General features: G+C 42.9%; 1 protein-coding gene across 6 annotated transcripts in view; it reads right to left on the reverse strand.

The window, feature by feature from the left end:
• Positions 1 to 6,302: 6,302 nt before the first annotated feature.
• The window catches only part of gne (glucosamine (UDP-N-acetyl)-2-epimerase/N-acetylmannosamine kinase), a 43,444-nt gene continuing 28,385 nt past the window's right edge, over positions 6,303 to 21,361 (reverse strand). For all 6 annotated transcript variants that reach the window (XM_055909995.1, XM_055909997.1, XM_055909999.1 and 3 more), the window contains 12 exons: positions 21,092 to 21,303; positions 20,488 to 20,734; positions 19,832 to 20,039; positions 18,785 to 18,937; positions 17,982 to 18,194; positions 17,564 to 17,651; positions 14,282 to 14,495; positions 12,785 to 12,914; positions 12,078 to 12,299; positions 10,074 to 10,256; positions 9,747 to 9,866; positions 6,303 to 7,861 (listed from right to left, as the gene is read on the reverse strand). In XM_055909995.1, coding sequence (XP_055765970.1) covers positions 7,626 to 7,861; positions 9,747 to 9,866; positions 10,074 to 10,256; positions 12,078 to 12,299; positions 12,785 to 12,914; positions 14,282 to 14,495; positions 17,564 to 17,651; positions 17,982 to 18,194; positions 18,785 to 18,937; positions 19,832 to 20,039; positions 20,488 to 20,734; positions 21,092 to 21,285 — 2,208 coding nt within the window. In that variant the 5' untranslated portion in view covers positions 21,286 to 21,303 and the 3' untranslated portion in view covers positions 6,303 to 7,625. The remainder of the gene's footprint in view (positions 7,862 to 9,746; positions 9,867 to 10,073; positions 10,257 to 12,077; positions 12,300 to 12,784; positions 12,915 to 14,281; positions 14,496 to 17,563; positions 17,652 to 17,981; positions 18,195 to 18,784; positions 18,938 to 19,831; positions 20,040 to 20,487; positions 20,735 to 21,091; positions 21,304 to 21,361) is intronic.

A 21,361-nucleotide genomic window follows, 5' to 3' on the forward strand; every position in this document is an offset into this window, starting at 1 on the left:
CTTGTTGTCAACGTCGTTATTGAAGTGTTGTCCGTGACATTCAAATTATTATGGTTGCACCTAATTGGTGTAAGTAAAATTTCAGGTGAGACAAATTACATTTTGTACTGCGTTTTCAATTAAATTATGTTTAGTGTGCCTTTAGGCCCTCTACCACTATTGCGGTTTGTTGTATGGCCTTGGGTTCTCTCTGGCTTCAAATTAATCTCTGGTGAAAATGGCAGAGGAAGAGGTGAAGCGAGGGTTTTTTCTCCTGTTAAAATCTGTCCACGGGAAGCAGACCGCCTGCCTTTTGGATGACACACATCGTTAGGGCAGAGACGATCATCTCAACATATGCGGTATCTCAAATGGTCAAACCGAAGTTGCCTACCTTTGATCAAAGCCACGCTGTTGGTTGGGAGGTGGCCAGTCAGAACGTGACATCTTTCAGCTTGAATCTGTTCAACCAATAAATGGCTTTAGAGATTGTGACATGTCAATCAAAAGTCTCGTATGGTTATTATATCAAGCATTTGCTGCATTTCAAATGGCCTGCTTTCCAACCGCAGCAAAATGCATGACAAAGTCTCAGGTATCCAGGTTTTGGTTGTTAAAAATTGTTATGTTATGTTCATGTATATTTGGTGTAGCAACGAGCTATTGTGGATTTCACAAATGCAAACTAATTTTGAACGTCTCCATCAGGAGTATTCAACTCTTAAAGCCAATTTCTGTTTGATCCGAAAATGTGGTCGGAGGCTCCTTTACGGGGTTGTGACACAAATGCAGAGGCCGAATTGAGTTCCGTACGCATTGCCGTGTGCCTCCCAAATGTTGTACCAATGCGGAGGGCTCCGCACTGACATTGGTTGGCGGAAGGTCCTGTTTAAACACAAACTGCACTGCTCATCGAAGCATTAATTCTTTGACTTCGGTAGAGGCTGTATCAACGTAAATACTGCATGGCCAATGCAGACGTGGGATTGACAATGCGGTGCCTTTAACACTACGAGGTCTGGAGCCTGCTGGTTTTCTGTTCTACCTGATAATTAATTGCACCCACCTGGTGTCCCAGGTCTAAATCAGTCCGATTCGAGGGGAGGAATGTGAAAAAGCAGTGGAACTAGCTTCAAGGTCCAAAGTTGAGTTTGAAGGGTTTTATATGACCATTCCATATAGGCTAGATATATAATAGCTAGGCTATGAAAACATTCCCAGAGGACTGAAGGACCTGCTGGTTTACGTTGTCATACTCTTGACAGTGTAAAGTACTAATTAATTGTTCAGGGAAGAGTATTTACCTAATTTTGTAAGCCAGGCCCCTCGCATCTCACTATTTGTACATGGAAAACAGTGTGGTGACATACTGTAACCAAGTGGTACATCTATATCAGTAAATATTAGGCTTAACGCGAGAGAGGCATTGTTGATGGCCATGTTCCACCCTTTATGAAAACAGGCATTCCAGTCAGTAGTACAGCTCTACGTTTCCTTTCATCATTGATAGGTGATGGTCTGACTGACTGCTGCTCAGGTGAATTGTCTGACTCAAGACATGTTAACGACACTGAACAAAAATATAAACTCAACATGCAACACTTTCTTAGATTTGACTGAGTTAGTTCATATAAGGAAATCACTCAAATTAAAGTCCTTAGGCCCTAATCTATGGATTTCACATGACTGGGAATACAGATATGCATCTGTTGGTCACAGTTACCTTAAAAAAAGGAAAACCAGTCAGTATCTGGTGTGACCACCATTTGCCTTGTGCTGCGCGACACATCTCCTTCGCATAGAGTTGATCAGGTTGTTGATTGTGGCGAGTGGAATGTTGTCCCACTCCTCTTCAATGGCTGTGTGAAGTTGCTGGATATTGGCGGGAACTAGAGCACGCTGTCGTACACGTTGATCCAGAGCATCCCAAACTTGCTCAATGGGTGACATGTTTGGTGAGAATAAAGGACATTTTCAGCTTCCAGAAAGATTGTACAGAGGTAGGGTTGCAAAGGGTCGGAAACTTTCCGGTAAATTTCACAGAAAGTTTCCATGGGAAGTTAAGCCTGGGAATTTGTGGAATTTTGCTTAAATTCATCAAACAAGTTAGCTTATAACAGTGAACCTTTTTTTGTGGGATACACAAGGCAATTCTAGGTCTTGTGGCTATTTTGGTTAAACTATCCCCAATTCAATGGAAGTGCAACCCTCTGCATGCACAGTGCATTCTTCCATCACATATACAGCTGATGCTATTGAGCCCACACTACTACACTGTCTGAGCCAAGGACTACATGCTTTTTGGTAAATTTTGATTACAATACTGGGTGGGGTGAATATATTTTGACTTTTTGTTAACTAGTAAATAGTAGCCTACAGAAAAGTGTGTTTAAATAATTTGTTAACAATTTCTGCTAGTCAGTTTTTTCTACTATGTGGGTTTTAGCTTGCTTGAGACTGCTAACTGAGGAGTGTTAATTCACCTGTTTCCATACATGTTTCATTTGAAAACATTTATACAAAGGAGTTGTTTAATCTAACTGCTTAACTATTTATCTGTACATGGAATTGTATTTATTTATTTGTACAATCTTTTTCCTAATTTTTACAGGAAAATGCCACGGACACTATCTGATGTGTGGAGACATTTCACTGCAGCTAATGTAGAAGGAAAAGCTGTGTACATTTGCAAATACTGTGCCAAATCATATGTGAAGAATGCAATAAAGATGCAGAATCATCTGGCAAGTGCATAAAGTTCCCTTAGCGCTCACAACAAGCAACCGCTGGACAAAAATCCCTCTACTTCTATTCAAGGGGAAAATTATGAATCAGACACCTTATCGATCGCAACAGCCCATGGTCCTCCTGGAATCAGACATTTTTTTTTTTTACTGTATGGAGGAACGGAGTCACAGAAATGCTGATGAATGTCTTGCTCGAGCTGTGTATGCAACTGCTCACAGGTAATGTGTATTGGAAGAGATTTCTGAATGTTCTTCGCCCAGTATACACCCCTCCAACCAGACATGCTTTATCTACTAACTTGCTGGATGCAGAGTTCAAGTGAAGGTTAAGCAAATCATAGAGAAAGCAGACTATTGCAATCATCTCTGATGGGTGGTCGAATGTTCGTGGGCAAGGAATAATTAACTACATCATGTCCACCCCTCAACCAGTATTCTACAAGAGCACAGACACACGGGACAACAGACACACCAGTCTCTAGAGTGCAGATGAGCTGAAGGCAGTCATCAATGACCTTGGACCACAGAAAGTATTTGCACTGGTGGCAGACAATGCTGCGAACATGAAGGCTGCTTGGTCTAAAGTGGAGGAGTCCTACCCTCACTTCACACCCATTGGCTGTGCTGCTCATGCATTGAATCTGCTCCTCAAGGACATCATGGCACTGAAAACAATGGATGCACTCTACATGAGCCAAGGAAATGGTTAGGTGTGTGAAGGGTCATATAGCAGCAATCTACCTCACCAAGAAAAGTGAGAAGAATAAGAGCACCACATTGAAGCTGCCCAGCAACACCCGTTGGGGTGGTGTTGTCATCATGTTTGATAGTCTCCTGGAGGGGAAGGAGTCTCTCCAAGAAATGGCCATATCACAGTCTGCCGATATGGACAGCCCCATCAAGAGGATCCCCCTGGATGATGTATTTTGGGAGAGTGGTAAGCAGCCTGAAACCTATAGCAGTAGCCATTGCACGGATTGAGGGAGACAATGCCATCCTGTCTGATGTTCAGACTCTGCTTGCAGATGTAAGATAAGAAATCCGTACTGCCCTGCCCACTTCACTGTTGCTTCAAGCAGAGAAAACTGCAGTTCTGAAATATATCAAAAAACATTTAGACTTCTGACTGAAGCCCATACACGTCACAGCGTACATGTTGGACTCCAAGTATGCTGGCAAGAGCATCCTGTTTGCTGCAGAGATCAGCAATGCCTATGGTGTCATCACTAACGTGTCTCGCCACCTTGGCCTGGATGAGGGCAAGGTTCTTGGCAGTCTGGCGAAGTACACTTCCAAGCAAGGGCTTTGGGATGGAGGTACAATATATGGCAGTCATGCCAACATATCTCATCAGCTACCTGGTGGAAGGGACTCCGTGGATCTGAGGCTCTGTCCCCTGTTGCCTCCATCCTCCAAATCCCACCAACATCAGCCACCTCAGAGCGCAACTGGTCCTTGTTTGGGAACACACACACTAAAGTGCGCAACAGGCTGACCAATACAAATTGAGGCTTTTTGAGTCTGACAACGAGCCATCCTCAACAAGGTTGGAAAGTGACAGTGAAGATGAGGCCTCAGAGTCTGATGTTCAGAGGTGGACTTTGAGGATGTCCAGGGAGAAGACATGGAAGCCTGAGAGGAAGACAACCAAACCTTTAGTTTCTAGACTATCATTTTACAGATGTTGAAAACATTTTTGTGAGATGCGATGGATCATTCAATATTAACTTTCTTTTGTTCAGTGAAATCAACTCATTTAAAGTTCAATTCATTTATTTTTTCTATTGGAAGGATTTAATCATGTCTACTTATGATAAGGTAAAAGGTTTATTTGTCTCCATATGATATAGTAAATATATCCAATGCAAAAAATATCTACATTCAAATGATATTAATATTAATTCCCATATATTCCCAAGGAGCATTTCCACCTCTGAATATTCCCCAAAAAGTGCAACCCTATACAGAGGCCATGCAACATCATGCTGAAACATGAGGTGATGGCACGATAATGGGCCTCAGGATCTCGTCACGGTATCTCTGTGCATTCAAATTGACATCAATAAAATGGATTTGTGTTGGTTATCCATAGCTTATGCCCGCCCATACCATAACCCCACCGCCACCATGGGGCATCCACACGACGCCAACGCTGTCTGCCATCTGCCCGGTACAGTTGAAACCAGGATTCATCCTTGAAAAGCATACTTCTCCAGCCTGCCAGTGTTCATCGAAAGGTGCGCATTTGCCCCTTGAAGTTGGTTACGATGCCCAACTGCAGTCAGGTCAAGACCCTGGTGATGACGATGAGCACGCAGATGAGCTTCCCTGAAACGTTTTCTGACAGTTTGTGCAGAAATTCTTAGATTGTGCAAACCCAGTTTCATCAGCTGTCCAGGTGGCTGGTCTCAGACGATCGTGGAGGTCTTTGGCTGGTTACATGTTACATGTGGTCTGCGGTTGTGAGGCCGGTTGGACGTACTATTAAATTCTCTAGCAACAGCTCTGGTGGACAATCCTGCAGTCAGGATGCCAATTGCACACTCCCCTGAGACATCTGTGGCATTGTGTTGACTTTTATTGTCCACAGCACAAGGTGCACCTGTGTAATGATCATGCGGTTTATTCAGCTTCTTGATATTCCACAACTGTCAGGTGGATGGACTATATTGGCAAAGAAGAAATGCTCACTAACAGAGATGTAAACAAATTTGTGCACAAAACTTGAGAGAAATAAGCTTTTTGTGCATATGGAAAATATCTGGGATCTTTTATTTCAGCTCATGTTTCATGGGACCAACACTTTACATGTTGCGTTCATATTTTTGTACAGTATAGATTCTAGTGTCCGTCTATGACATGGTCAAAACAGACAAAAGAACAGAGGTATTGCCACAGGACTACTTTGTATTGTCACATTTGAAACCATACTTACATATTGTAAATACGTTTTTTTTCTCCCTTTACCAAGTAGGTACCTGGCCATTTCTGTACAGTAAAAGAGTGCAACTGTTTTGTGAACCTGATGCGATTCTATAAAATCACACTACTACTGTGACCAAACAGCTGGAGGCGGATTATGCTTGTCAACTGGAGATGAAGGGCATGGGAAGAAATCAGCCATTCTGGTTTGTGGCGTCTCAATCACTCCACCACCTGATTGTAATCACTATGCCCCGAGTTTCTCTGCAGCGCAGTTGGTTGGTGAAACTTGGAGCTTGCAACACCAGGATAGTGGATTCGATTCCAGGGAATACCCATACGTAATAGTGGCAGATATTATACATGATGTACCATCATGTCAACGTCACTTATTGTGTTGACAATGAGTGACAAGGTGTGTATGACATGGGAAAGTGTGTTGTATTATGTTAAAATATTCAGTGTTTTTGTATACAGCCGTACTGGATTTAAGCCAATTTTCCCTCAGGGACATTAAAGTTAAATCCTACGATAGCACAGACTGGCACTCCACCAAGCTCTATGGTGCGTTTACGATGTAGCCTTGTTCAGCCACACCTAAAACCATGAATAGCATCTAATGAATCATATTAATCCACCCACCCGAAACAGACATTTTCTTGTGTGTTTTTAATGTGTAAAGTACCCAAGTGAAGTAAAATTAAAAAGCTTCAGTATCCATGACATAATCAAAAACAGAAATACACAAACGGGATAATCACATGACTGATTTGTACACAGTAATCTCTTCAAATATGACAATCAAGGCAAAAGAAGTGCGCATAAAACAAAAAAAGAATGATAATGAATACACGTGATTTGGCAGCACACAGTCAAGACAACTATGACATACATAGAATAGGCATTACATTTGAGGGTAGGTCGTAACTGTGTCCTAGAAAGAGTGGTCCTTGGGTAAGTCACCTGGTTCCAGTTCCATATGCTCAACTTAAATGATTGAATGGTAATGAATAATTTGATTGGTTGTAATGAAACATTTAACATGGCGGAACGTAAAATATCTCCTGGGGGCATTTGGTTTTCCAAACCAGCTGTAGCGTTCGCTGATTCCAAAATGGAGACAAAATAAGATAAAGTGGCGCAAAGTGCTTACAGCCCGGTATGACAAATACGTACAGTTAATATGTCATAGCAACATGCTGCTTTCATAGCGTGGTTTCAAGAATAACATATTGTACGTTTAGAATTAAGAAGTAACAAAAACATGGAATTATGAGGGTTAAAGTATGGCCATGTAGTACAAGCATAAATTAATACAAATTTGGTCACATCTTTTGTCTGGACACACCCAACCATTTACTCATTACTATATAGGCTGCTATATATGTATTCACACACACACACACACACACACACAACTATTTCAGCACTGTTGTTTATAGTACTACCATTTAAGTACTGTATCCCCTGTAGAAATTGTATTATGTTGACATTGAAAATTAGACTATCACTGACGACACCTTTGGAAAATACCCAACTTGTCATCGTCTAACTGAAATAAATGACCGCCAGCGGTTCGTCCAATAGGAGTTGTCGATAGCTAGAAAAGCATGTCAGATTGTCCCATCTGGGACAGTAGCATAGATGTAGGTCCTATTGAGCAGATCTATCTGTAGATCCTACCTTCTATCTTAGCCATTTCTATTTGCTAATAGCAAATCTTTCTACACCAGGGAATTGCAAGATATGGCCCTCCTTTGGGGACCACTTAAATGAAAACTAGAGCTTGTTAACTGACCAATGCTCTTAATAGATGCGCCTGTTGTGTAGTCCATTACTGTAATGTTCTTAATAGATGCGCCTGGGTGTGTAGTCCATTACTGTAATGTTCTTAATAGATGCGCTAGGATGTGTAGTCCATTACTGTAATGTTCTTAATAGATGCGCCTGGTTGTGTAGTCCATTACCGTAATGTTCTTAATAGATGCGCCTGGTTGTGTAGTCCAGCACCATGCTAGCGGCCCCCAGTAGGGCGGGCTCTTCGAGGTCGGATGTCAGGACCTGGATGCGCTGGGCGGAGGTGAGGGCTCTCTGACCTATGACCTGCTGGACAGATGCCTGGTAGTGGGCGGCCAGCACTCCCGACAGGATGACCAGAGAGGGGTTGACCATGTGGAGGATGTTGACGATGCCCACTCCGAGGGCCATGCCGGCTGAATGAGGAGGAAACGGGGGAGAGGAGAGTGGTTAGCTATAGAATACAAGGTGGGTTTCATACAGATGCACTGATTCAAACTGGGTCTGGACTATGCCGTCAATGTCACATTTGATATCTTGTTGTCATGCATCATAATTCAGCTAGTAAATGAAAAGGGTGGGAGGAAAGTGGTTGATCAAACGTATTTAACCAGGTCAGTCATTGAGGGAAAATAAATGTACAGTGCTTTGAACTTTCACATTTTGTTGCATTACAATTCAATCTATTTCAATCCCACTTTGTAATTTTTGGTCATTGATCTACACAACAAATGTATTATATGGACTGTGTGAAATAATAGGGCTTGACATGATTTCTGGATGACTACCCCCATACATACAACATCTAAGGTCCCTCAGTCAAGTATTGAATTTCAAGCATAGATTTAACTACAGAGACCAGGGAGCTTTTTGAAAGCCTTATAAAGGGCAGTGATTGGTAATGGGTAACTAACAAATCACACATTGAATATCGGTCCCCCCTGCGGGACGGTTGAGCTAACGTAGGCTAATGCTGATTAGCATGTGGTGTAAGTAACAAGAAAATAGTTTTTTTCTTTGTATTATCTTTTACCAGATCTAAATGTGTTATATTCTCCTACATTCATTTCACATCTCCACAAACTTCAGTGTTTCCTTTCAAATGGTATCAAGAATATGCATATCCTAGCTTCAGATCCTGAGATACAGGCAGATAAATGACATACCCAAATCTTTGGCGAAAATAGAAAAAAAGGGTCCGATCCTTTTTAAGCATGTTCACGTTAATAATTATGCTGTGGAGGATGTATTAAACCACCCAGACACATCAAAGATACGATCGTTCTTCTGAACTGAGCTGCCGGACAGAAAGGAAGCTGCTTAGAGATGTCACCGTGAGGCCATTGGTGATTTTAAAACAGATAAAGTTCAATGGATGTGATGGGAGTAAAACTGAACATTGTAGTGACTCCAAATAAATGACACCGTGAAAAGAAGCATACAAATATACGGAATAAAATTATTCCAAAACGTATATATGTATGCAACAGCGCAGTAAAGTAATATTGCAAAAAAATGTTTTTTTTTGGCCTAAATGCAAAGCCTTATGTTTGGGGCAAATCCAACAACACATCACTGAGTAACTGCCTCCTTATTTTCAAGCATGGTGGTGGCTGCAGCATGGTATGGGTATGCTTGACATCGGCAAAGACTGGGGAGTTTTTCAGGATAAAAAGAAACAGGATGGCGCTAAGCACAGTCAAAATTCTAGAGGAAAACCTGATTCAGTCTGCTTTACACCAGACACTGGGAGACGAATTCACCTTTTAGCAGGACAATAACCTACACTGGAGTTGCTAACAAAGAAAACCGTGAATGCTCCTGAGTGGCCAAGTTAAAATGGACTTAAATCTGTTTGAAAATCTATAGCAAGACTTGAAAATGGCTGTCTAGCAATGATCCCAAAAATCTTGGCAGAGCTTGAAGAATTGGCAGAGCTTGAAAAATATAAAATGGCCAAATATTGCACAATCCAGGGGTGCAAATCTCTTATGGAGACTTACCCAGGAAGACTGTGTTAGTGTTTCTAATATGTATTGACTCAGGGGGGTGAGTATTTATCTAATCAAGGTATATTAGTGCTTTATGTTACATTCATCTTTTTTTTTATGTTTGAATTTTTCTTTAAGAGTATTTTGTGTAGATCATTGACAACAAAATGTAATACCACTTTTTATCAATCAAAATGCGAAGACATCCAAGGGAGGTGTAGACTTTCTACAGGCACCACATCATTTAACTTATGAAGGAGGAGGTCTGATTTAAGGTGATGTTCAACCAACATAAGGAGCGTGGACCCACCTGTTCTGAGGACGGCTTCAGCCTTGCGGTTGCCCAGGCGGGCTGCGTTGATGAGGTGGATGGCGCTGACGGACTCAGCCTTCTTCAGATCCACCATCCCCTCCACCTCCAGCAGTTCCTCTGGAGAACCAAACAGACACAGGCCAGAGGTCGATTCAACATCTCTTTTTCATAAGACGTGTCGTTTTAAGCTTTGCATCACTCCCTGGTGAAGACGGACGCCCAATGTGTGCCTGGTTCAATGCATTATAACCGCCATGCATTATGCTTTTCGGTTTTAAGTAAAGGATTACCCAAAAAATCTAATCAAGAAGTGTTCTAACTAACCGTCATGGAGCCTCTTGGCTTCTTTCTGCAGGGCCATGCCTGATGCGTAGGCCTCGATGCAGCCATGGCTGCCACACATACACTCCGGCCCGTCCAGAGACACCATGATGTGGCCCAGCTCGGCCGCGCAGAACGTACTGCCGTGGATCAGCTCGTTGTGCTGGATGATGCCCCCGCCGATGCCTGTTCACAAAATCAAACAGAATGGTTAGTGGTGCCCCCGTCGGTGTGGCTTCCCGATCAGCACGACTACCTTATTCGTTAGGGGTCCTTTGTTAGCAAGGTTCTGTCAGCCCTATAGTGACAACTATTGTTTTGATAGCTACGCATTACTTAATTTTGATGCTTAGCTACGGCATGAACAAGCAAGCCTTATGTTGTGACTCACAAAAAAACTAAACGTCTGGTGTATCTTGTGCACCAGTTTGATGATAGCTAATTGTTATGTTCGTTCCTTGATCAATGACAAACCGGGGGGGGGGGGGGGGGGTAGGTTAAACTTTTACTAATTAGATACTCCAGCTAGCAATACAACGGTAGAGCAACGTAGCGATCAAAACGTCATTCGTCACTATGGGCGACGGAACTTTGCTTAGAATGGATCCTGTGCAAATCAGAAAGAAGCCATGCTTATTGGGTCGCTACCCCTGTTCAGAAATGACACAACGGTTAAGTCCAGAGACACACACACATACGAGAGAGAGAGAGTTCTGTCAGGTTTTAGAACGGCTGCCATGTTAGCGTCTTTATTCTCTACATTTTGGAGATGTAACACGAGAGCGCCTCCAACAATTCCCTATATGAAATGACCCGCTGTAAACAAGCAAAACAGAAAGGGGGAATTTAACTGACGTTTCTATTGATTAACACGTGTTTCCACGTCTGTACTGTGTTGTGGTGTCAACAAATTGCATATCTGCTTTCACTGGACATATTCATTAGGTATTGAAAACTAGCAGAAATAAACAGCACAACACAGCGTCAATTATCAGTTAGCAACGGCTATGGAGGAGAAAGTGGCGCTCTCGGAACGTTCAGATAGAAACCACATTGTCCCAAATCTAGATATGACTGGTTAAGTGTAAGTAATTAAACGGACCAATATTTTTCTAATATTTTATATGCATTAGTTAAAAATGTCCGCTTTTGGAATGTGGAACTTGACTATAGAAAATCATACTATTGTTATGTCTGATATCAAAGAACGGAGGCATGGAAAGAATGTCACCAGGCCGGTTTGCAGACAGTCGAAACGTTTCAAACCCCGAACAATTATGCGCAGGTGTGTCTGTAAACTGTACTTACAAAATACGTTTGACACGGGTGAATTATTTTGTCGTCAGTGAAATAGATTATCCGACAACTGGCTATTAATGCTTTTTGGCGTGTATAGCCTATTGATCGAATAACCAGGTGGCGCAACGTTAATTAACCTATGATTTACACATTAGCACTGCGTTAAGAGATTATATACAAAACATGTGCTTTCATCGTTGCTATCGTTTCCAATGCCTCGTGCCACGTAGATTAAAAATGTCATTGTCCTCAGGAAAAGTTCCCAAGTGAATTAAATAGAGATCATAATAGTATCAGTAGCATTGTCAAAACATGGTTACGGTGAGTTTTTTTCCCTTTAGTCGCTCACTTTTATAAAAACAAAATCTAAATGGTTTGCAAATGCCTCAAAGACAATCCCTCATTCAACAGGGGGTAGACGTGGAGGACTGTGTTCCAGAACACAAATCCAGTTTTCAATACCTTTTCAACACACTCAAAATGAAAAAGGTAGACTGACTGGCATCTAATTGCCTAGTTTCGATTGGTCTGTTATGCACGCGATCCACCCACACAGTCATTGTTTATCCATCTCATCTGGGTGTGGAATGTATTCTTGACCTTTGCAAATAATCTAACTTAGAGTTAAAAGGTTATAATGACAGTCGTGCATATTTCATAGAAACACAATGAACAGAAAATGAATCAGCAGAATGAACGTAATAGTACCTGTTCCAGTGATGATGGTGACAAAGTTCTCCACTCCTTTGCCGTGGCCAAACTTCTTCTCTGCCAGGGCGGCACAGTTGCCGTCGTTGTCGACCCAGACGGGCAGGTGGAGGGCGTCAGAGATGGGGGTGCGGATGTCAATGGAGCTCCACTCCTGGATCAGCTTGGTGGAGTGGAGGATCACACCCTCCTGGGGGTTCACCCTGCCCCCAGTCGACACACCTGAGGGTGGAGGAGAGCAAATCAGATCCTGTCAAACTAGGGGTCTTTCCCTAGTAGCTACTAACAAGTTCTTCATTGAGGAAAAATGTACTTACGACTGTCATATGTGGTCGTCTCATCTAGCTACCTTAAGATGAATGCACTAACTAAGTCGCTCTGGATAAGATCGTCTGCAAAATTACTAAAATGTAAAAAATGATTATATAGTGAGAAAACTAGGGTCTAAGTAGACTTTGCAGCGTATTTATTGTCGCTGAGCACAATAAACCGGGGCAAGAGATTGTGACGTTTACGCATTTAAAACATTGAATAAAGTGAAGTTATTTGACCCAAGTACAGTGAAATGGTTCAATTGCAAGCCCCGCCCAACATTTGGTATAGTCTATGTGCTTCTTGACAGATTCGCATAAGAAAAGGTTGCCATATTCAAGTGCAATTCAAAACATAAAAAAGGGACATTTCATGAAGGAGAGAAAGCCACATACCCACTCCCAGAATCCGGCAGTTGAGATGAACAGCGTCAAAGACTGCCTCCGCACACATCTTCAGTATCAGCTCGATCCTCGCCTCGTAGGTTTTGGGATTCGCCTGAGTGTACTTCTTCACTATCTTACCCTACAATTAAAAAATAGGTATTCAAAAAAAATCTGACCAATACACTAATATTTCAAATAAAATGTTCCTTAAATTACATTTTATTTTATTGTTGCCCATATATAAAATAATAAAGTATATGCCATTTAGGAGACGATTTTATCCGAAGCGAGTTAGTCATCCTATCGGTGGCCCCAGCAGAGCTCTCCCCCACAACCATACAAGTGTCTTGCTCTACCAACTCAGCCACAGAGAATCAACAAGTTTTAAATTGTTGCCCACAAAGACATTTCATGCAGATCGATCCACTTGTTCAACACAATCAACCCATAGGTACAGTTGGTACATTATTTGATAAGGAAGGCCACACAAGGAAAGGAAAACACAATGTGTTGGTTGACAAGACAGTGCTTGTCTGACGTCAGCGATTTCTTTAAATATATCAGCGTCTCAGAAGAATGTTATACCTCACAGCCACTTTCAGCTGAGCAGCACATGCTCATGGTGTTACTCACGTAAAATCAGAAATCAAATGGAGCCTAATCAAGATAAAAATGTGTTAAAGACAGACGACTTCCGTTAGGCTAAAGAATGATCGGTTGACTGTTGACATTCTAATTCAACCACAAGATATGACTTCTCACTGTTGACATTTGTGTTCAACTCCAACTTACTCACTGACGAAAAGCGGTTTTATACAATACACATGCCCGCGACAAATAATAACAAATTACATTTCTATAGCGCTTCACACAATCTGAAAGCGCTTCAAAAGCAAAAAATAAACAAGCAATGCATCATGAGTAGCCTGGCTATGGTTAGGTCAACCAATAGAGGCCAAGTCTTCGAGCGCATGCATCCTCCAAAGATGGAGAGGGGACAGTTCATGGCTTGATCAGGCTAGAAATGGTACAGGCCTGGGGCTTCTTCCATGAGAAGTGCAACGTTACAAAAATAGAACAGAATTTACTTAATTCTTGGTCGTGTTGAAAGGCAAATCATTTCAGCGCTGTACATCATACCATCTTGGTATGGTAAATCTTTTATCTGAAACTTTTCTAGTTCCATCGATCATTTCTTTAGTACACTTCTAGGGACCTTTGGTGGTTATGGGCATTCTACACTATCAATCACCATTACAAACCTGAACTAGTTGGGTGTAGTGGGATGATGAACCCACATGGATGGTGATATAGAAATCTTGGAAGCACACGGCAGTGAGAGAATAGATGGATAGTGTAATGTACTGTATGTTTATTTTGCTGATGTATGACCAGGAAGAGGTTTTATGCTTTTAACCAATCCCGACTAATAATGGTAAGATAAATAAGAATAATAAATCTAACATGCAGTGTACCCCCCCCCCCACCGCACCACTACCACCGTACCCTCATGCTGACGATGGCCACACGGAGGTTGGTCCCCCCCAGGTCGACGGCTAGGGCGCTCTGAGTCTCCAGGATGTGGTCGATGTCTTGGGAGATGTCCCACTCCTTGACGCGAGGGAAGCAGAAGGTCTTCTGCAGCGGCTCATCAAGGTCGATGGTCTGCAGGAACTTCATGATGCGAGGCACCGCATTTCCGTCACCGTAGATCTTCGAGCTGGTGAGGGGGAAAATCACACGGGATGAAGAGGGAAATTTTAGTGAGATTTCAGTTCTATATGAAAAATGGAAGTTGTGAGGGTTACTATAAATAAATACATGCTAACGTTCAAAGGTTTGGGGTCACTTAGAAATGTCCTTGTTTTTGAAAGAAAAGCACATCTTTTGTCCATTAAAATAATATCAAAATGATCACAAATACAGTGTAGACATTGTTAATGTTGTAAATTACTATTGTAGCTGGAAACGGCAGATTTTTTATGGAATATCTACATGGGCGTACAGAGGCCCATTAACAGCAACCATCACTTCTGTGTTCCAATTGCACGTTGTGTTTGCTAATCCAAGTTTATCATTTTAAAAGGCTAATTGATCATTAGAAAATGCTTTTGCAATTATGTAAGCACAGCTGAAAACTGTTGTTCTGATTAAAGAAGCAATAAAACTGGCCTTCTTTAGACTAGTTGAGTATCTGGAACATCAGCATTTGTGGGTCCGATTACAGGCTCAAAATGACCAGGAACGAAGACCTTTCTTCTGAAACTTGTCAGTCTATTATTGTTCTGAGAAAAGAAGGCTATTCCATGTGAGAATTTGCCAAGAAACTGATGATCTCACACAACGCTGTGTACTACTCCCTTCACTGAACAGCGCAAACTGATTCTAACCAGAATAAAAAGAGGAGTGGGAGGCCCTGGTGCACAACTGAGCAAAAGGACAAGTACATTAGAGTGTCTAGTTTGAGAAACAGACGCCTCACAAGCCCTCAACTGGCAGCTTCATTAAATAGTACCAGCAAAACCCCAGTCTCAGCGTCAACAGTGAAGAGGCAACTCCGGGATGCTGGACTTCTAGACATTTCTAAGTGAACTCAAACTTTTGAATGGTATTGTATATATATATATCCCCATCCCTATATATCTTAGAGCTGAAACAGGAGAAGGGAGATTTTAGATCTTCATTTAACAAGCCAAGTTTAAAGGTTTAAGAAACACTAAAAGAGCCAATTCTGCCGCAAATATATATATATATATATATATATTTCTTTTTTAAAGGTATAAGTTCTCATTGAAATGGGGAAATTTAAGATGACTTAAAGGGTGACTGCACTGATTTGGCCTTGTTTTGAAGATTTCTCATTAAGAATTGCTAGCGGCTATGACTGAAGCCGAATGAGAGTTGTCTTGGGGGTGTGGTATGTTCGCATGTTATAAACTGGGTGGTTCGAGCCCCAAATGCTGATTGGCTGACAGCCGTGGTATATCAGACCATATTCCATGGGTATGAAAAAAAAAGTTTTTTCTGCTCTAGTTACATTGGTAACCAGTTTATAATAGCAATAAGGCACCTAATATGGCCAATATGCCATGGCTAAGGTCTGTATCCAGGCACGACGTGTTGCGTCGTGCATGAGAACAGCCTTTAGCTGTGATATATTTGGTATATTGGCTATTTCCACACCCCCGTCGGGCCTTATTGCTTAATTGTACCGTGGCAGGTACGGTTGCTTCTCCCTCCTGAGTCACCGTAGCAACAACATAGCCACTTCCTCAAAATATTAAAATGGTCAGAATGAATCCGTAATCAAGACATCTGTAATTAAATGTAGAAGTTTTTGCCGAGAAGGTTTTAGTCGCGCAATTCTAGATCTAGCGAAGGTGTTTGGTGCAGTATTTCTCAAGTTAACTAAATGTGCATGATAAACTAGTCAGTACACCGGAGACAGTCTGTCGAGTGGCTACGCGCTCAGGACTGATTTCTGGGAACAATAACATGTCTACAACTTCATTATCTGCAAGCTGTCAAACTATCGTAAATAAAGCACAAGCTACACGCTGTTTATCAGTGGCCTTCATCACTAAATCACTTGCTAGCTAGCTAAGTTCCAACTCTGTGTTCGTCAATGAAGCTAGGAAATACTAGCCATCAGGCACATTGAGCAGCCAGGCCACAATCAGCTTATCAAGTCACTGGCGAGGTGCAAAGTGTGCGCTTCGGCGCAGTTTTGCTTTTTACAACTTCCTCATCATTACCACAGTGTATCTGTCTGACAGTGTTTAATAGGGAATGATGTTACAAAACAGGTTTTGGGGGGGACAATATGCTTACGAATGGGTTTAGGAACACTGACAGGTTCCAGTTGAGAGACAAGTGCACTCTGATCGTCTCAATGATCATTTTGGCCAAGTAAGTGTCAGACTCGAGTGATTGACACTATCAAACACATCAGCAAGTGGCCACTCCATAAAGGGTTTAGGGCCAAGGGTTATTTCAGCATAACATTGGCGACATGTTCTCTTATGTAAACAAGTCTGAGGTGCTGAGTAATGGGCAGGTCGGTCTCAGTCTGGATGTTCTGGCTGCTATGATTGGATGGAGTGTGCACAGGAAATGGAGTACAATCAGCACTGTTCTTTCTTTTCTGTTAGTGGGAACTGGGCACGATCGTAATCCATCCCCAACTCACCAGTATGTCGTGACAAACTCTGTTTTGGACTTTGACCAAAATGATCTTATTTACAGTTTGTAGTCAATTTTGACACTAGAATGAATGTTTCTGACTCGTATCGATGCCACATGGGCCGTTTAAAACAAAATAAGTTGGTTCTAAGCGGCAGTTCACCTTTAAGTTCAGTTCAGAGTGATTCTGAGTTTCTGTAACACACACTTTCCAGTGTTCCGTTTGTGACACTCAAGGTGCAGGATGATGGTCACTAGACTTGATACGGAATGTTATGGATTATTCTCCTATCTGTTGATAATGATTGACGCCAGACTGGAAGTACAAGGACACGCTGATTATTCACTGTTGTATTGTACTGATGACATCCTGAGAACACTGTGATTCTGTAGCAGCTGAAAAATAAATTCACTGCCTTTTGTTTTGTCTTCCTACAAGCCTCTCGGGCTGGTGTTTACAGACCATTTTGTGCTGCCTGATTAGGATAGAAAGGCCCCGTCTCCAAGAGGTCAGTTAGACATTTTCTCTGTTTCTGGGCTGGATGGTGTCTCCCTGTTGCAACTTCTAATAAGCCCTTTTTCTAGAGGTTACGCGATGATGCTTACCAGGGGTATCTCTTCCCAAACTGCAGCTCCAGGGCATGGTAGATCTTATTCTGAGTGTCTGCGTCTCGGACATGGAGGACGTTTTCACCTGGAAATAGAAAATACAGCTCAACATCCTATAAGCATTCATAATGGGACAACTTGAAGAAGGACAACAAAGCAATCACCATACACTCATACTGTACTGGAAAATTACAACAAAGAACTATACCAGGAAATATACAATGAAAAGTAACACTGGTAACCACAAGTAGGCCCCCTAGCCTGCTCCAAATGGAGGCCACGCTTGCCTCCAAAATGGCACACAATTTCTCCATTTAGTGCACTACTTTTGACCCGGGCCCATATTTGAGCACTATATAGGGAATAGGGTGCCATTTTGGACTAAAAGGTCATGAACATTAGTAGACCCCCCTACCAGTCTCTCTCCCAGTCTGCCTGGACCCCAGGTTGATGACGGGGGTCCCGAAGGCCCCTGCCTCTCTGACGCCACAGCTGCTGTTGCCGATCATGGCCCCAGCGTGACACACCAGCTGGATGAACTGCTCGAAGGGCACGTGCTTCACCGCCCGGAAGTTAGGGTGCTGCTCCACGCCCTTCTTCCTCATCACGCGCACCATCTCCTTACTTCCTGTTGGGGGTTGTCACGGAGACGGGACGCCAGGAGTTACAAGACGGAACAGAGAAGACTGTGGGATGTCTAATTTAACCGACTCCTACAGTCTACACTTGGACATTTAACTGAATCAACTGCAGCCATTTCTTGTTTTGCCGTAGTGTTTCGTTGGATTTGAAGTACTGTACACTTGGTTTCTAATCCTTTCTGGGGACGTTCTACGCCCTTCAAATCAGTCCTAGCCCTAACCATGAGAAAGACTGAAGGATTCAGCCCTAGACACTAAATTGCCTTAGGCATTTACTGCACATTATGTTGGCATTAGATGAGACACTTGCGTGTAGGATGAAACCCAAAACATGTCATACTTGTTTCTAGACAATTACAGAGGCGGGAACATATATTAGATCTAAGGAAAAAAGACATGCAGCTGAACTAGATAAGCAGATCCCTTCAACAGAGCAGCCTTCTCACACTATTGACCAAGGGAGGGTTGACACTGTAGCTCCAGCTCCACGATGTGCGTGTGGGGTTGCGCAATACGACGGCGCACACAGGAGCGAAATGAGGAAAGGGCGACGAAAAATAGAGAATCCCCCACTGACCTGCGTCTATGTTGGGGAAGAGGACGAGTGTTTTCTTGTTGAAGGAGATGAGGGCGTCCAACATCAGCTCGTAGATCTTGATGGAGTTCTTGATGTCGGTGGTGACCGGGTGCTGCAGGGCCACGATGTAGTCATGCTCCTTCACATTGTCTCCTGTGGATGACATTTAGAACATTCTCAGCATTCTAGTACTTTCTGAACAGGAGGAAGTCAACAGTCTACCGCTGCCACTGTTCTTTCTGCCCTGAAGGGACTAGCTAAAAGCCCCATAAATCTATGAACTGATTTAACAATATTCTTATGATAACACGTTTCCCACATCTTTCCACACTGAATCTTTCCACACTTTCCACACTATGCACTATACCACTGTCTTAAAGTTGGTAAGAAAAGGCTGGCCCTTTCAACCTGATTGGACTGCAGCCCTGTCAATCACCCTTTACTGAAGCCTCCCCTCATTCCAACCAATCAGGTCGCTTGTACGCACTCCAGGGCACCGCCTACTCACACACCATATTAGGGTGCGTTACCTGTATCTCGAGAAGACAAGTTGTTGGGATGCTGATAGACTTTTCACATGCTGTTTCTGAAGTGTTGTGCGTTCATTGACAAGTGCGTGTTGGAAATAAATAGTGGGTTCATGTTGGGTGTAATACCAGCCAGTGTCAGATATAATTATATGACAAAGACACTGCGACTTTGTCACCTTGGTGATGTAAAGGCAGACCATGAAACCTAAAACAAAAACGCCATCACTGTCCTCAGTCCAGGTAACTGTAGCTGACTAGGCCATCAAGGTCAGTACTAAGAGATCTGCTGCATATTCAAATAGGAGTTCAAAGCTGGTGCTGTGCAGAAACTGTAGCCGTCTTAGTTTGGTTGCATGACACTGACAGCAGAGGTTGTAATTCCCTGTCTGACCAGGAAAAACTCTGGGCCCTGGAACCTGGCTATTAGTCTGGTATACTGCATTGAACTGCGTTCCCCCGCTGAAAAAGTTGGAACGCCACCGATTTAGGGGTTAAGGATAGTTACTACAATACGTACCGAGCCAGTTCCTGATGATGTCCATGTAGTCGTCGCGGTGATGGGCGGCCAGCAGCTTGTCGTAGGAGGGGCAGCCCGCCAACAGGATGCGAGTGTGGTCCTCACACATGGCGATGAGGTGCTGTTCGGCGGTGCGGGTGCAGCAGGCGTGGTAGTGGGCCAGCTTGGAGATGGCGTGACGGATCGAGTCGTCGATGGTGCCGCTCACCTTGGGAATGGGAAAAGAGGAAGGATCAGACATCAGGATAAAAAGTCTGTATTGTCTCTGTGGCGGTTCGTTGAGTGTTTGAAGCACTGCCATTGCTCTTAAGGAACAAATAGTAGTTTTTATTGAACCAAGACCATCATTATCTCTGTTATGTTGCCTTCTTTGGTTTCCAGGACTAGTGTGCATTTTTGGTAACCTCGTTATTTTTTATGGTAATAAGCAGGTATTAACTCAATAATTCCATTGTTAAATGGCAATTACACGGTAAATAGTAACTAAAATACACAAAACGACATTTAAAAAAACATCCTATATCAAATACCAGGTAACTACAAGTGGAGGGAGCAACCAATATTTTAATCTAGTTATATTCAGTTCCCAACACAGATATACCTTACTTCCTGAAAAAACCTTCAGATATATGACATCACTTCCTCCATCCCCTCACCTCTCCTCCCTCCAGGTGCAGGATGCGAATGTTCATCAGAGCGGCAGCAGTTGCCAGGGCGAGGGCGTCGAAGCGGTCGCCGTGGACGACCAGAACGTCGGGACGGAGACGGTGGAGGACATCTGGCAGCTTGACCAGCGCCAGACCCACTGACTCCACCATGGCTGCCTCGTCCTCCCCACGCACGATGGTGTGCAGCTTGGAGCCGATGTCAAAGTCATCCTGCTCGATCATCCGGAACGTGTTGCTAAAGGGGGACAAGGTGGTCAAACCAATCATTTCATTCATGAATGAATACATCCTATTAGACAACTAAAAAATACATGAGGTGGCTTCAACTAAGTGAAATGAACAATAAACAAAATATCGTCATGGATAAAAACACAAATTCAGACTTATTTCCATTGTGGTCCTCATTAAGGACAGGAGTTTTTCCTGGTCAGGGCAAGCAATCAGAAAAAAACTTGAGACATGACTACTCAATTAACACTTCTTACTTATAGTGCAAATAAACAATGACTGTCATTGTAAAAACATTGTCAAATAGTCGTGATTTCAGTGGATCAGGAAAAACTAGTTCCAGCACACCCACCTTCAAACTCACCCATAATCATCAATGAGATGTGATCCCAGCACCACCACCTCCAGCTCAAACTCATCCGGGTTGGCCTTGATCCCAAACATGATGGGTGCCAGCTTGGAGTAGTCTGCCCGGTTACACGTCGCCACGCACACCCGCAGCTTCCTCGTGGCTTTGCTCTCCTCCATCTTGTCAGTCTTCTCTCTCGTCCTCTGCATTCTCAGATAGTACAGTTCCTGGTGAGCAGAGAGAGAGAGAGATGATGGTGTTCAGAGTTGAGACGCTGGAATGTCA

The sequence above is a fragment of the Salvelinus fontinalis genome, chromosome 42 (assembly GCF_029448725.1).
Source record: "Salvelinus fontinalis isolate EN_2023a chromosome 42, ASM2944872v1, whole genome shotgun sequence".
NCBI lineage: Eukaryota > Metazoa > Chordata > Actinopteri > Salmoniformes > Salmonidae > Salvelinus > Salvelinus fontinalis.